At 40.9% G+C, this 14,874-nt stretch overlaps 1 protein-coding gene across 1 annotated transcript in view; it reads right to left on the bottom strand.

The window, feature by feature from the left end:
- Window positions 1-14,874, bottom strand: part of sgcd (sarcoglycan, delta (dystrophin-associated glycoprotein)) — a 121,055-nt gene that overhangs the window by 39,201 nt on the left and 66,980 nt on the right. Inside the window, exons 4-5 of the mRNA XM_079214550.1 lie at window positions 11,773-11,860; window positions 10,505-10,624 (exon numbers count right to left, since the gene is read on the bottom strand). Of these exons, the coding sequence (XP_079070676.1) occupies window positions 10,505-10,624; window positions 11,773-11,860 (208 nt within the window). The remainder of the gene's footprint in view (window positions 1-10,504; window positions 10,625-11,772; window positions 11,861-14,874) is intronic.

Raw genomic sequence — 14,874 nt, 5'->3', positions numbered from 1 at the left:
GGTCTTATTACGGCTTAACAGTGTCCACTCTGAGGCAAGGAGGGCTGGAAATAAAAGTCTGAGACTGAAGCCTTCGGGGGGGATATATGACCGAGCCTGGGAGAGGTTTGATAGAACATAAAGATGAAGATCACCCCGGTACTTTCATGTGAGGATAGATATTTTCTCAAGTGCAGAACTGTTGACGTTTACCACAAACCAATATGTTTCATTTTGTGTTGCACATTCAAATATATATAGACAGACAGACAATGTCGTCCCTTTGATCAGTCTTGACAAAATAAATTATTTTATTGTAAAAAAATATATATACATCCCTGAAGTTTGAAACTTGTAGTTTCACTTGTTATGGATCCCCAAGTCATAAGAAACCTTTCGTAGTATTCCGTTTCTACGTATTGGGGTTACGCCTTCTTCTTTTTTATAAAGAGGTTTTGATGTAAACGCATTGACTGATTTGGTATCAGTGTTAATGACCGGAGAAATCAAAGACACTGCATTCCTACGCCCTGATAAACAGACTGAAATGAGATTTCCTTTCACTTCATTCGGACACCGTCTCTGGAGGCAGCTGTCAGTGAGAACAAAAGATAATGTGAATCACTAGTCAAATCAGGGAACTGGGCAGCAACCCAGAGGTCTAGAACTAGGCTGGCATTTTCACAACTTGACCCGCCAGATGGTTTGTTACACAGAACTATTAAAGACGCCTTCACTGGAAACTGTTTTATAAAACAAATACCTGGCAGGTGATCAGATGAACCATCTGTCAATCAACTCCAGTCAAAGCTAGTTCGGAGAAGACCAAAAGCCTTCAGTATCGTTCTTGGATCTTCTTCCAATGAAGAAATACCCTACATTTCAGATATAACTGATGCTAATGCAGTAACTACGCTAACTTCATAGGAGCCGCCATTGTTGAACAGTCACCTCTGGGTCGTCTCGCACACACCTGAATTCATTAGCAGCACGTAGCTCCTCACAGGACGCCGATTGGTCTTTGTTTTGGCCGACTGGACACAAACACGTTACTCAACAAGATGGATTTTCGCATCGTACGTGATCCCAGGATTCTCGGGTAATCTTTGTGACATTGCAAAAATCCTTCAAAAGTATTTTTTAGAAAGTGTTTGAAAGTTTTCCAAACTGTTTCCAAAAATGTGTGGTGGCTCAGGCTACTAGTTGGGAGCAGCTCACAAGCGAGGAAGGATTGCTCCTGGGACGCTCAATAGAGGGCGAAAATAGCACTTATCTCAGGGGGCTCGATTTAACTTTGTGGGTTCAAAATTGGTCTGCGATCTTTGTGGCATGTTATCACCCTCTGTTTTTGTCCCATCTTCCCCGTCTGTCTTCCCTGAAAAATAGTCCAGCACATAAAAAGAGCATTAAAAGTCCACAGTCAACTCTGAGAAAAGGCACTCTCCCAAGGGCTACTATTTCAACAGAGGCCCTCATAACATCCGTGGCAACCCTGGAGCCAAAAGGCTGATGCAAGGTTAGCTCCAGGCTACTGAGGGTCTACAGGGCCAAGGCAGGGACGGAATAATACCAGCTCCTTCTGAGCGGCTCAGAGGAAAACATAAAAAAACATAAGCAGAGACTCTCTCAAAAACTGCCGAGGAAGAGCGGGTCAGAACTCTGAGAGTGAGGGTGCAGAGGGCGGCTGATCCGCGAGCCCTTTGTCGGCCATGAACCTGTTGATAAGAGTCTGGTGCAAGCTGTGTGAGCTTTACTCACAGCGGTTGAAGGTCAGAGCTGTTTCCGTAATGACAGAGAATACATTTAGAGCCTGAAGGGAAAGAAAGCTGAGATAGAAGTTGCTGTTAAAACAAAGCCGGAACTCAACTGTAGAGGAACAGAGCGAGAGAGACTTTTGTTAGTTCGGTGATACTTTAAAAACAAATGTATCCCGATGTTTTTTCCTGTCAGTATCCTTAGAATTCACATGTTTTTTTTGTTATGTTGCTGCTGGAGCAGACACTTGTGTTTTGTATTACAAGGTTTCTGAAATCTTATGTTTAAATATGCAAATGAGGCATTATCTAATGCTAACTTTTCATGAATTTAGAAGGAATCTACAGACTCACCTGAGTGTGTATTTTTTATATTGTCTTTCCACCAGTCTGAAAGGAGACATGGTTTGGAAGCAAAACAGACCAAATTCTCAAAATGTATTGCTTTTACAACAATATCTATTTTGCCTGTGGGGTTTGCACCCTTTGGCTAAGATGGTGAACTTGCCGCCAGTGCACTGTTTCCTCTTTGGCTGCCACACCGCCAATGTTAAATTAATCTGCCCCCGTAATTCAATGTTAAATACACACTTTGAGTTTGTGACCTTTGATTAAATTAACAGTTCACATGTTCTGCAGCATTAATGAACTGATCTATAGAGCAGGCTCATGTCATCTGAAGATGACATTTTAAAAAGAGGCTTTGCGATGAGATAAATCCAACAAAGTTCAACAAGGGGTTTAGAAGCAGTTGATAAAATCACCCCACTTCAACTGTAACATGCATTACCCTCTCTCTCTCTTTCTACCATTCTGTTTGAGCGCCAAAGTTTAACATTCAATGTTTGTACTCTCTTTTTGCAGTTTGGAGTGTTGCATTATACAAAGAGGCTGTTAAAGAGTTACGAGTTTGGCATCGTCTCATCCATCTGCCATCGGAAACTCTGATCCCGCTTTCAGCAGATCATCCTCAGCCCGGTCTCTGAAGGACCAGTGGGAGATGCAGATGTTGCCTCAGTCCCACATGTCACTGCATGTTAGCTGAACTGCTGATGTGATTTTGGCATGCACGTCCTTGACTTTGGAAGGGGGTGTGGGGGGGAGTTCAGCAGAAACACAGGTTTAAATATTAAACGGTTTGTTTTTGGTTCGTATGATATTTATTTGGTTGTGGCACTACTAAAATCCAAAGGCGTGAAGTTAAACTCCAAAATCTCCTAAAATCCTAAATCTCCCACAATGCAACTTGACAATTAAACCCTCCCTGCCTGATAAACACCCACAACATTACAAATATTTAGAAAGATGTGAAGGGCAATTAGGAAAAGACAACTGCAGTGTGAAGAGAATCAGGCTCATGCAGTCTTTTTTTAGTAACTTTATTGAAAACACATGAGTAGTGACACACTCACTGCCATACAGCTCAAGCAAGGATTCCTGCCTTAAATAGAATGATACCTCCGAAGAAGGATGTTTTCAATGCATCCATAGTGTAGAATTAGACATCGACTTAGCTTAGCAGAGACGTGGAGTATAGCTTAAAATGTTGCTGCTGCAAGGAATTGTGGGACGACACAATATCCTTCCCTGTTGTGAAGGATGGTCCATTGTCCTTCAGCATTTAGAGAGTCCGACTTTGTCATGTTTCAGTCAAGGACATAAAGCAAGTGAGACTTTTCAACCGCAGCCATATGTCTTTCAAACTGCAGTTTGTATTTGATGACTCATTATATGGTTGAGTGTGGACTGTACCTTTTCAAATAGAGATCTATTTGTTAATTTCAAGTAAATATTGAGGAAGAAAATGTAATTTATATTTATTTGGTGAATGGAATTCATCTTTAACATAATATATTTTCCCGTCAACTACAACTACATAAACTGCTTTGTTTATATTTTTGGCAGCCCCTGGGGGTTACATGTCTAGCTGTCTTGCTTATTGTGCATAATCTAACAACTGATGGACAACTCTGAAAGCTTTACAAAAAAAAAGACTGTTAAACTTCACAAAACATCGGAAGCATCGTTGTTGAGTTAAAATCACGACTCTTTGATGTTTTTGCTCTCGTATAGTTTTCTGGAGTGATTTTTATCTCCTGATGTGTCACATCCTGTAGCTAAATATGTTTTGGGCGTTGTAAATGTGGCCAAACCTGAACATGGATTCATCATTGATCATCATTTTCCACCAAAGAGCTGTCTGACTCATCTCAGACGACCAGACGAAGACAAAGTCTCTGCAACACAGTGCTACGCATTTGTTTTCTCTCTTTCACAAAGCTTCTTTGTAATCATCCAGCCATCCCTTGATTTGGCTGCACAGAATATGAAAGAGGCCGAGGACCATAATGTGGAGTGGTAATTACTCAGTGAGTGCATCAAAGCACACCGGCTGCTGATAACACGTCTCGTACGGAGGAACAACAAAAAGATGTGCAACCCCCCCTAAAAAAACCTCAGTAGGTAATGTCATTATGTCGTGAGGGTCTTTTTTAGAAAATACAAGTCCTTGTTGTGATAAAGACAACGCAGCGTGTTGTGCACTGTGAATGAAATAAACAAATAAATGAAGTGCAAGCACAATACACACCGAACAATAAGAAGTGAGAAGTTATGTGCTTTCCAAACAGAGACGATTCACATGAGCTCACACGCACAAACGCATTTCAGCTTTTGATCCGTGACCACGTTTACCTTCAACTTTGACAACTCCCGGATTCATTTCCAACTCAGGCCAATTAGTTTCTTTCCTAAAGGTTTGTAATTACAGTCAATGCCTCAGCTTGTCAGACGGATGTGAAAAATCCCTGTCGGGGTTAGTCCAACCGTGCCTTCGAATTACATTCCTATACAATCAGTCAGTCATTTACACCGGTTAATACAACAATAAAACATTATGGTCATTACGATAATTCTGCCCTATTTGCATATGTACGTCTATAGAACTACAGAATGATTTACATTTATTTTGATTATGTGTGGGCAACTTAAAGCCTTGGGCAGGAAATATTGTTTTCCTGGGTTATGAAAACATTAATGTTGCTCTGAAGCGAGCGAGTCATGAGAAAATATTATTTAATGAGTTTAGCACCTGTTGAAGCACCCAGGCCTGAAGGGAGGATGGGTGACAAAAATATGGCCTTTGGCTGGGAGTCAGATGAAACTAAAGGTAAGCGTATTTTGTTTCAGGTCAATAGTGTAATGTGACTTGTTTAGTCAGTCAAGTTAAGGCTCTTTTCCGAAACCTAACTAAGTGTTTTAGTTCCAGTGAAGACGGAAGTCTACTTAGAAAAGACACTTTGTGTGAAATGGGGGGAGAATTTGACTTTTTAAATTTCATTTCCTTTTTGTTTTAATTAGTTTTCAGATAGTGTCTGCAATTTTCAGTTTAGTTTTAGTTTACGGTAGTTTTTTTGATTTTGTTGGGGCCAGAGGTAGTAATGTAAGTAGTATGTATGAAGTATGTAGCTATTTATGCATTACAAAATACACGGTTGGAGGACTGTGCAGAATGGATATAATGTGTCATGCTACATTAGTGTCCCGTTTTTCAGGAACAATATTTTTGAGAAAACTCAAACCAAGTGTTTTTTAATTTGATTTCAAATTTGAAACAGGCAATATTGTATCATATTTGTTTTTCTTAAAGGATATATTATTTGTTTAGGTTCAGTTTTAGTTAATGCTAATAACCCTGGGTCCCACACAGACCATTGATCAACCACATTAGTCCTTTCTCCTGCTGGTTCTCTCCAAAGCCGGGGTGTTAACATGAGTCTGATCCTAAGCACCAAGGTGACTCCTGTATTTCTCCCCGTGGGCTCTCAGCCCGTGAAGGTTTAAACACCTCTGGCCTTGTCCAGTCTTCGCTATAAGCTGTGTTCTGTATTTATCTGTCCAGTCGGCTGTGCGGCAGTTTCCCCCTGAGCTCCGAAGGGAAAACAGCATGAACGCATCGCATGGGTGAGTAGAGCTTATTTTGGAACTGGAGTTTGAGTCGAGCGGGCCTGAGCACGCAGTATGGAGAGCACATATGAGTTGACCCAGTGACTTACAAACCTCTGCTATCCTGTACCAGCTGCTTCCCTTCAGGATTTTATTCAACCAAAATCCATGGGACTTGACAGATTCATAAAATTGTTCATAAAATATTTCATTTTTTTCCCCATTTGTTTTAATAACAAATTTCTGGTTCAAGAGGAATAGATTCAAAAAGTATTGACTCATATGTTTTTGTAAGTCTTCTGTGAAGATTTACTGTAGTCTACATTCTACATCTATGATGTTGAACTTTTGAACACGTACATCAAACATTACATTAAAAAGGGATGTGATATTGTATTCTCCGTCAGAATTACATGCTTTGTGTAGAAAAGGCTGTAAACACTGCTGACATTTTCAACTGAAATACAACAAATTGCCATTGCTCGCGGTAAAAAAGAATGAAAACAAAAGGCATTGTATGACGAGTCAAAAACCTGAGATACAAATTGGACTTATGACCACAGTATGTCTGAAGGGCTGCCATGGTCCTGCTTATCTCATGACTAACATGTGACATTATTGAAAGATCAATAAATGGAGTTGTCGATTTCTGGTCTTTACGAGTTAGAGGTTTTTTTAGCACGAGCCATGCTATTGAAACAAAAAGGACACTCATTTCAATCGGACAATTCTGCTATTATCTGTGTTACATCGTCCCATGTAACAAACTGATCTGCTCCCTAAGTGGGATTAAAATAAACCATAAACAAGTCTTTTGACTCTGATTTGACCCAGCCAATCACACTATTCCCCGTTTGTGTTCACATTTACTGTCTGTCTGCCGGGTGCCCGTCAGCGTGTCTGATTGGATTGTAAATAGCTGTAGAAGCCATAATGAAGCCAATGATAGCAGTATCATGGATTTCCAATGACCTCAGTCGGGCCAGTTAAAGTTATATGTAGGGTTGTAATTATGCATTTTATTGGCGTGAAAGGACGGACTTGGTAATGACACGTGGCAGCTTTATAAGCCTCCATAGTGCCTTCATACGTCAACGGGACGAGAAAACAGATAGCAGCTCGTCCGCAGGTCTTATCTGCCCCTTTACAGCTGCTAGTTTACTCGCGCGCGACAGGCAGCCAGGATCACATGCACAGATAAATGTCCACCTCAGATGTCTACATGTGGCATGCATATAAACACGCATCTTAATCAAATCTTTCCAAAATATATTGTGTGCCTGTAAAAGCAATGTGCCGTGTCCATGTACTAATACAACCAAACGCAATCATTTTGAGTACTGACCAAATAATGTCTGTAGAATCGAATATGGAAACGTGTACAATATACAACTGACAATAAAAGCTTCGATTTGCCATATCTGTTTTGGAAGCGGCTCTGAGCCTCGGGTATCTTCGCAGCAGCTATATTGTAAATCTTAAAATGAAGATCTGCAACATTTATCAAGACTTGAGACAATTCTCATCAAGTTCAGACACAAAGACACATTATAATGCAATAATCAGAGGTACGAATGCATACTCAGGTGCGTCACACGAGTAACCTGTTGGGAACTCAAAGGGACGTCTCTTTCTGCTGAGGCGGCGATTGCCAATGTGTTTGATTAGCCGCGCAGCCTTGAGCGGCCTAATCAAACGGCTGTGGAGATAAATGGAGTAATTGGCAAATTATTGGCACTCTCTGCGCCCCTCTCTGCGTTTCTGCTCCGACTCTCTTCCTACACCTGCTCCCGACGGCTTTTTATCGTCACAACAACCGACTGAAGTGCCGTGAAAGACTGAATTCAATAGTGCTGTTTTTTGGGGTTTTTTTACACTGTACTTTACACTAAAATCTCTCTTGCTGCCCTAATATGACGAGGGCAAAACATAGTTTCTTGTGGGGAGGCGCTTTAAAGTTGACTTCTGCTTCTCTTTGTTTGCTCAAACTTACTGAAGCCCAAAAAATCTTCTAAACCACTTTTTTGTTTTTTGTGCTATTCCGGTTTCAAGTAGGAAATCAAAGAGGCGCCTGCGTGAACATCACACAACAGCGATCACAGCAGTGGGTTGGGTAAACATACGCTTGTTGTGTTTATTGATGTTGTGGATGTTAAAGTTTGATACCTAAAAAAGGCAGCGACGGGTGAATGTTCCAATAGATTTGACTTTGAAATAAACACTGCGTCAAAAACAACTCCCTTTGGTTGGAAAAAAACCCACTCACAACACTACCTGTCCTTACTCGTCCCTACACGCCCTCCATCTGTGTCTCCCTCTGTTAAGAGGAGCACTTTGCTGAGGTGGGTGACAGTAATGAACTCTGACTCGGTGAGGCTAGAAAGGATGTAAATGAATGTAGATGAGGATGAAGAGTAATTGCTCAAACAGAGGGCTCTGAGAGGTGTGTGTGTGTGTGTGTGTGTGTGTATGTGTGAGAGAGAGAGAGAGAGAGAGAGAGAGAGAGAAAGAGAGAGAGAGAAAGTCAGCAGGAGTTAGAGAGATTGCTCCCATGTGTGGCCAAGTCAAGAGGGAGACTCTTCAAATATCTGTTTATCTATTAATGAGATTGAATGGATAGAATGATGAACGGGTAGGCGGATGGATGACTGACGGTGAATGATGGCAGATGGAAGCATAATGGTGAATGATATTAGAGAGGAAGCGGGAAAGGGAAGAGAGTTTTCTTAAGAGGGAGGGAGGAAAGGAAGAAATTAAAGAAATTAAGAGCGGGGATGAAGGGAAAGGATGTACAAAATAAAAAACCTGAAAAGATGATAAATCAAAGACATCACAACTAAAGACGTGTGTGTGTGTGTGTGTGTGTGTGTGTGTGTGTGTGTGTGTGTGTGTGTGTGTGTGTGTGTGTGTGTGTGTGTGTGTGTGTGTGTGCGTGCGTGTGTGTGTGTGTGTGTGAGTTGGCCGGCTCGACACCCAGCGTGTTCTCAAATTTTTATATCTTAATTATGCTCTCTGCAAGTTATTTTAGTTAGCTCCCAATTATCCCGCAGTATGAGTAAGTGTACAAAATATAAGAAATAGGCGATGATTAAATCTGTCTTCGCGCAGCATGGTCGGCTGCTTTCTTTAAACCTAATTAATACAGAGAGTTTTAAATTTGGAAAAGCAGCCTTTAATGGTGGTTGTCATGTTTGGAAGCCTATCTGTCTGCATTAAGCGGAGATGTATAAAAATATATTTCGGGCTAATGCTTTCCATGACATCATTATTGCCTTCTTTTTTTTCAGAGTCGCCTGTCTCACACTTATTTACACTCGTTCGCCTGGCCGGATTCCAGCAAATATTCACTTGGTAAATTTATTTAGCTACTATAAATGTTGCGGCCGTGCCCCCGTCTCTCCCTTGAGTTTCCCTGTTTTTCCTCCTGTGTCTCCTGTGTCTGTTTTTTTTTCATCAAAATGAACTTGAAGAACGAAAAAATATTTTCATTGATGGCTGCTACCTCAACCTTTGCTGATATCATGACATCCTGTTTGTACCTCTTAAACTTCACTGACACTATGGGTGCACGCGAGTCAAAACTTTTAGAGGCCGTCGCAATGTGCAAGTGAAATAAACAGCATTAGAAATAAACAGCATAAAGATTGGGCATGCTGAATGGTAAAAACTGTATATTTACTCACAACATTACGCAATTTGTTTCTCACAACATTCCTTACTTGTCTTATTTTTGTTCATGAACCGGTGTGGTCACAGGGACCACAGAAAAGGGAACCTTTCATGTGGGCAGACTATTTCCCATCAGACTTTGCTGTAAATCTATAGGATTCATAGTGAACTAATTATGCCTTCATTATTAAGCCTGTGCGCTCTCACAGGAAATCAAACGTCGACGTGTTGTCCCCGACTGGCTGACTGGCCTTTGCAGTCAGGACAGTTTCGTGTCACTTACCTCACATCTAAGAACCGCATGCCATCTTCCGGTTGGCAAATACATGGGCTCATTTGTCTCGTGACTACGTCAACTTCTCCTTCCTGAGCCGTCATAGAAATCCTCTCACGCTAGTTGCCATCTTACTCCCTTCATACCAACACACTCTCACCCCAAAGCATTGAATATTGCAGCTTGGTCAGTGACGCTTTACGTAACGTAACCCTCTACCGTCATCTTTGGACATGTCGGGGACACCGTGTCCAAAGATGCTGGTAACATGCGTGGTATCTTTTCTAAATAGACTTGAGATTGGGTTGCTCCTACACGCGTCCTGCCTGAGTAGATCTGAACCCTGCTCTCCTCACGACTGACTGCTTATGATGCTAATCTAAGCATTACATTATTCTACTTTATTGTGGGTCAATTTGACATGCTACAGCAGTGTGTGTGTGTGTGTGTGTGTATGATGTACGTGTGTGTGTGTGTGTGTGTGTGTGTGTGTGTGTGTGTGTGTGTGTGTGTGTGTGTGTGTGGAATGTAGGCTACATTGCCGGTTTGAGTAGGTAAAGTGACAGCTTCCCGCTTCAATGAACAAATAGGAGTTATAAATTATACTTCCACGAAGGAATAAAATGTCCCTTTCATATCGTTGAAAGCTTGTCCCACTTTTCCAAAAGGGAGTTCAACAGCAGCAGCTTGAACTTCTTGAAGTTAATATTAAACCAACCACAACTGAACAAGAAGCAAAGAAGCAGCAACAAATATCTTATTAGTAAGAAAAAAAATATTGCCGGTAAAACTGATTCAATAAAAAAAGCAGTTGCTTTAAACACATTTTTGGTCACATCATGACCAAACGGTCAGTTTACGTACACATCAGCGGGCCACTCACCCATCACCCGGAGCCTCTCGGCGCCCACCACCACCTCCTGCTCGTCGGCAGAGAAGAGGAGCTTCCCGGAGGTGGATTTGACTTCAAACATCTTGCCTCGCGCTTTAAATCCACTGGATCCTGCACCAAAGAGACAGAAAGAGAGGAGACATCAAAGAGGAGCGACTGCAGCCGGAACTGATTTCTTACTGAATTAACTCGGTATTGGAACGTTTAAAATGCATCCAAGTGGGAGACGTTCAAGGTGTCCTGCGGGACTTGCTGACTAAAGCAAAAACACTACGAGCCCCCATCATGCTGTTGATGAATGTTGGTGTCACTCATGACACTGCTGAATATTAAACAACCCAGTGTTCTGGTTAAAAGGGTCATTACAGCCAAAGAGGACCCGGAATTTAAACAGGAGTTGTCACCTGAATGAACAGTTATAACTTCATTGATGATTAAAGACAGGCACGCCCACCGGGTTTGATGTTGTTTTGTACGTTTTCGGGGTCAACCCTTCTGAATCTAGAAAAGGATATGGAACAAAAATACTGTTGGTCATATAGAATGAAGCAAACTATTTGCAGCAGAACTATTTCCTGCCGGTGAAAGAGATTTGCAACATTTCACCGAAGGTCTGCAGGAAACTTTAAAAGAACATGCTCCACGCTTGTTGTAGTTCCAAGCTGCCAAAACTGTAACCGGTGTCATGACAAACCAGAAATGCAGACAACTTGTTGTTCCAACTCAAATGGCTTCGTCTCATGCGGCGGCAGAAAACACTCGACGCCGGAGGGGAGACTGATTGACACCCGCGCAATTGATTCTGTCACTCTATGTCTGGGATGAGAAGACGGCTCATTCCTCCAAGAGAAACATCCAAGCGGACTTCGTCTTCCTGCTCTTCAGACCCCGGAAGGCAAATGTCGGCACACTTTTTAAATGTGACACTTCCTTGTGCATCTTTACACAAAGTGATTTCCATTCACAGAAGACTGCTGATTCTATTGGAGAGTGACAGGCAGAGAATGGGGGGAGGGGGGTTATGGTGGTGCAACTGAGGCCTCTTCTGGCACAGATCAGGGGATCAAGGGGAAGAATTTTTTTACAGATCTAATTCTTGATCTGTAAAAATAAAAGAGGCAGCCACTCCTGACCTGAGAGTGCATCTGTTGCATCTGATGTCGCCACTATTCTCAGGTTTAAAAACAAATTAAAACGTGTTTTACATAAAAAAAAAAACATCATTACACTACATGAAAGCATGCTGTTGGGGGTCTTACCTGTTACAAGTTGTGTGAGCAGCTGGTTGTTGCTGTTGACAATATTGACCGATATGTTTCTGGACGACTGCAGGAACAGTGGGCGGCCCTGCGAAAAAGATGGACAAGTTTCTTTATTAGGTTTGTGGTGCAATGTTTGTTTTTTTAGGAAGAAGAATAATAAAAAATAAAATAATCTGCTTTCGAAGAGAAAAGACCAGAATGACCAGATGAATTTTTATAAATGGGACACAACTAACTGAATGGGTGCCTACTTTTGTTTAATAAACTAATAAGCTTCATTACATTTTGTCATATTACATACTTTTTACATATATACAATTATATCTCTTTTTTTAACCCATGGGTTAAACAACTAAGCAAATGGGGGGGTTCAGTGTCTTGCTCAAAGGAGACACAATTTTGGGGAGACCGGGGATCAAACCGCTACCCTTGCGGTCGCAAGACGACCACTCTACCAATGGGCCACAGCCACCCCTTGTTTGTACTAGAGGCTGCCCTGTTTCCAATTCCATATTTTGACACGCATTTTGAAGTATAAGAAAAGCTGTATCGAATTGTTGAAATTCAATAATACTTCAACATTTGCGGAAAAATGTTTTTACGCTCTTTCTATGCGGAAAAATAGTTGATGCGCTAAATGGGTTTTGGAACAGTCTGGAGACAAAGACATACATATGTGGGTTAAACATTTTCTACTTAGACTATCTGATTTTTCCGTATTAACTTATTTTTCAACAAATTCCGAAACCACCTCAAGCTAGCGTTTTAACTTTTCTTCGTACTTAAGGAAGTATCATCGGTTTGATGTCGTTTCCATACAGCTTTATTAATGCACGACTTAAACATGTGTATACATATGTGTGATCATGTGGGGCTGGGGCTTACCATCTGAGCCAGCTATAATACCAAAAGAAAAAGTACAGGAGCACATACACATACAAATGTACACCTAAATCCTCAAACACACAGACACCATCACTGACCGAGGGCAGAGAATCCAGCCTCCTGCTCAGTTTGATAACTTCCATTTCCCAGAGTGCCCTGCACCGATCGGTAATGCCGATCACGTCGGACACTCTGCTCTTTCTGCGCCCGTCTAATCTTCATGCCTCAGTCAACTTCTTAATTAGAGATAACGGCCTGACCATTGTGCTGCGCTCGCAGTCGAGGAGGGGATATGTCTTGTGTGTATAATACTGATAACATTATGGCTCTTGCCAAAGTTATTGAAGTTCTCACAGTAAATACACCAAATGTACATTATGCAAGCAAGGAATGCAATGTGTTGTGACCTGAATGAGTTGAAAAATAGAGCGCAGTCCACTCTTCTGTTTCAAGGTTGAGGTGTGTGTGACTAAGACTACTTTGCCTTTTTAATATAAAAATGCTGATGTGCCACAGTCATTCCTATTTTGGTTAATTTCTGACTTTATCAAAAAATATCATGACCCAAGTACGCTAGTCATTGTCAAAATGTAATAGTTGAGGAGAATCAATCCCTGGGCGGATTTTAAAAATACAATATTTTCTGGAAAGTTAATCATAGTAACCAAATATTCAAAATTACGAACAATTACAGTCTCCTATCTATTGGTGCACCTACATTTATTTAAAAAAGACTTTGTCTCACACCAGTGCACGAACACACAGAGCCCAGACCATATACGTGCTTTTGCTAAAAGCCTCCTGAAGGGGATCCAGCTAAAACTTGCTTAAAACTAGTCAGGAAGTTTTACTGACAAACTGTACTATAGAGAGAGAAATCATAAAAAGTAATGCGACAAACTCTGTGAGAAGTCTATCCAAACAATTGAACAGTGATTCCTTGACACAAACAGACACTTTTCAATTTAACTTCACTTAAACATCACTGCAAAAAAAATGTTTTAATGTTTCATACACGTTGTAATAGTGGTTAACTGTGTTGCATGTCTCACGTTGCATGTCTCACTGTACGATGAAGTCTAATGAAATCTTGGTCTGCAATCTGTCACAGACTGCATGATGTCTATTTCGAGGCATGGCAGATGATGAGACAAATGCCTGGCGAATTGTACAATGTTTACATTGCTGCACTAAAATGCGATAAGATAAATTAATAAGGGCGAGCTTTGGCCATGTATGTGCTCAGAACAGATTTATGAGCCCCAGTGTGCACATATTTTTCTATAGTTTGGCTGATGGACTAGAACCCACCTTTTTGGATACACAACCAAAGATCTCACTTTATTTTTGTCTCATGATTTCCAGTGTTTGCCGGCAGCGGCCGCCAATCGTACAGCGTTTGGTTGAAAGCGGTGCCCCAGTGTTCTGAGGAGTCACCGCTCACTCGTTAGCACTCATTACCTGCAGCAGTGCTGACATCAATACAAGACTAAAGATAGAGAACATGAAAAACACGTCTGATCAGTCAACAATTCGGTGTTCAGGGAGTATAAATGGGCAGTTAGCAATAGGACCAACATCAGACAATCTTTTCATTTATTTTCCTCAGTTCTTACAAAAAAACTTTGCAAAAGTTGCTCGATAACTTGCTTGTTTCAGAAAATATTAGTTTTTTTTGGAATTACACATATAGCAAGTATAGTGCATCATACGCTTTTACTTAGATTCATGTTTCTGGCAATTTGTAAATCCAGTATTTATTCCCTTTTTAGCTCTAACTAACTCAACTAAATTTAACTCAAGTTAAAATATCGGTCTCTTTAGCAGCTGCATGTTTCACAATGTTCACCAGCTAGTTTAAATAAATATAGAATTATTAAATATCGAATTATTTAAATATAGAAATATAGATAAGAGCTATTTAAGGTTATGCGTTTGATCCGGATCATTATGTACTACGTTAACTGATCTATGATGCCAGATTGTCAAGGTCACTTTCTGAATCATTGAAGTAAAAGTTTTTTTTTTAATCACATTCAGGAAACAATGTCCAAAATTCTGAACTGAAGCAAGTTAAACTAAGAAAGACAGAGGGCTTAAAAAAAAGGTCTAACAGGAAAAAGAGTGTAGGAGGTATCGGCCAATACACTGAGAAGAGACTGCCATCATTTAACAGAGAAATAACTGCAATGCACAGCAGGGGTCTTCCTTGTT

This window comes from Taurulus bubalis (assembly GCF_910589615.1).
Source record: "Taurulus bubalis genome assembly, chromosome: 2".
Taxonomy (NCBI): Eukaryota; Metazoa; Chordata; class Actinopteri; order Perciformes; family Cottidae; genus Taurulus; species Taurulus bubalis.
The sequence above is the reverse complement of the archived record's forward strand: the minus strand, read 5'-3'. Positions and strand labels throughout refer to the sequence as shown.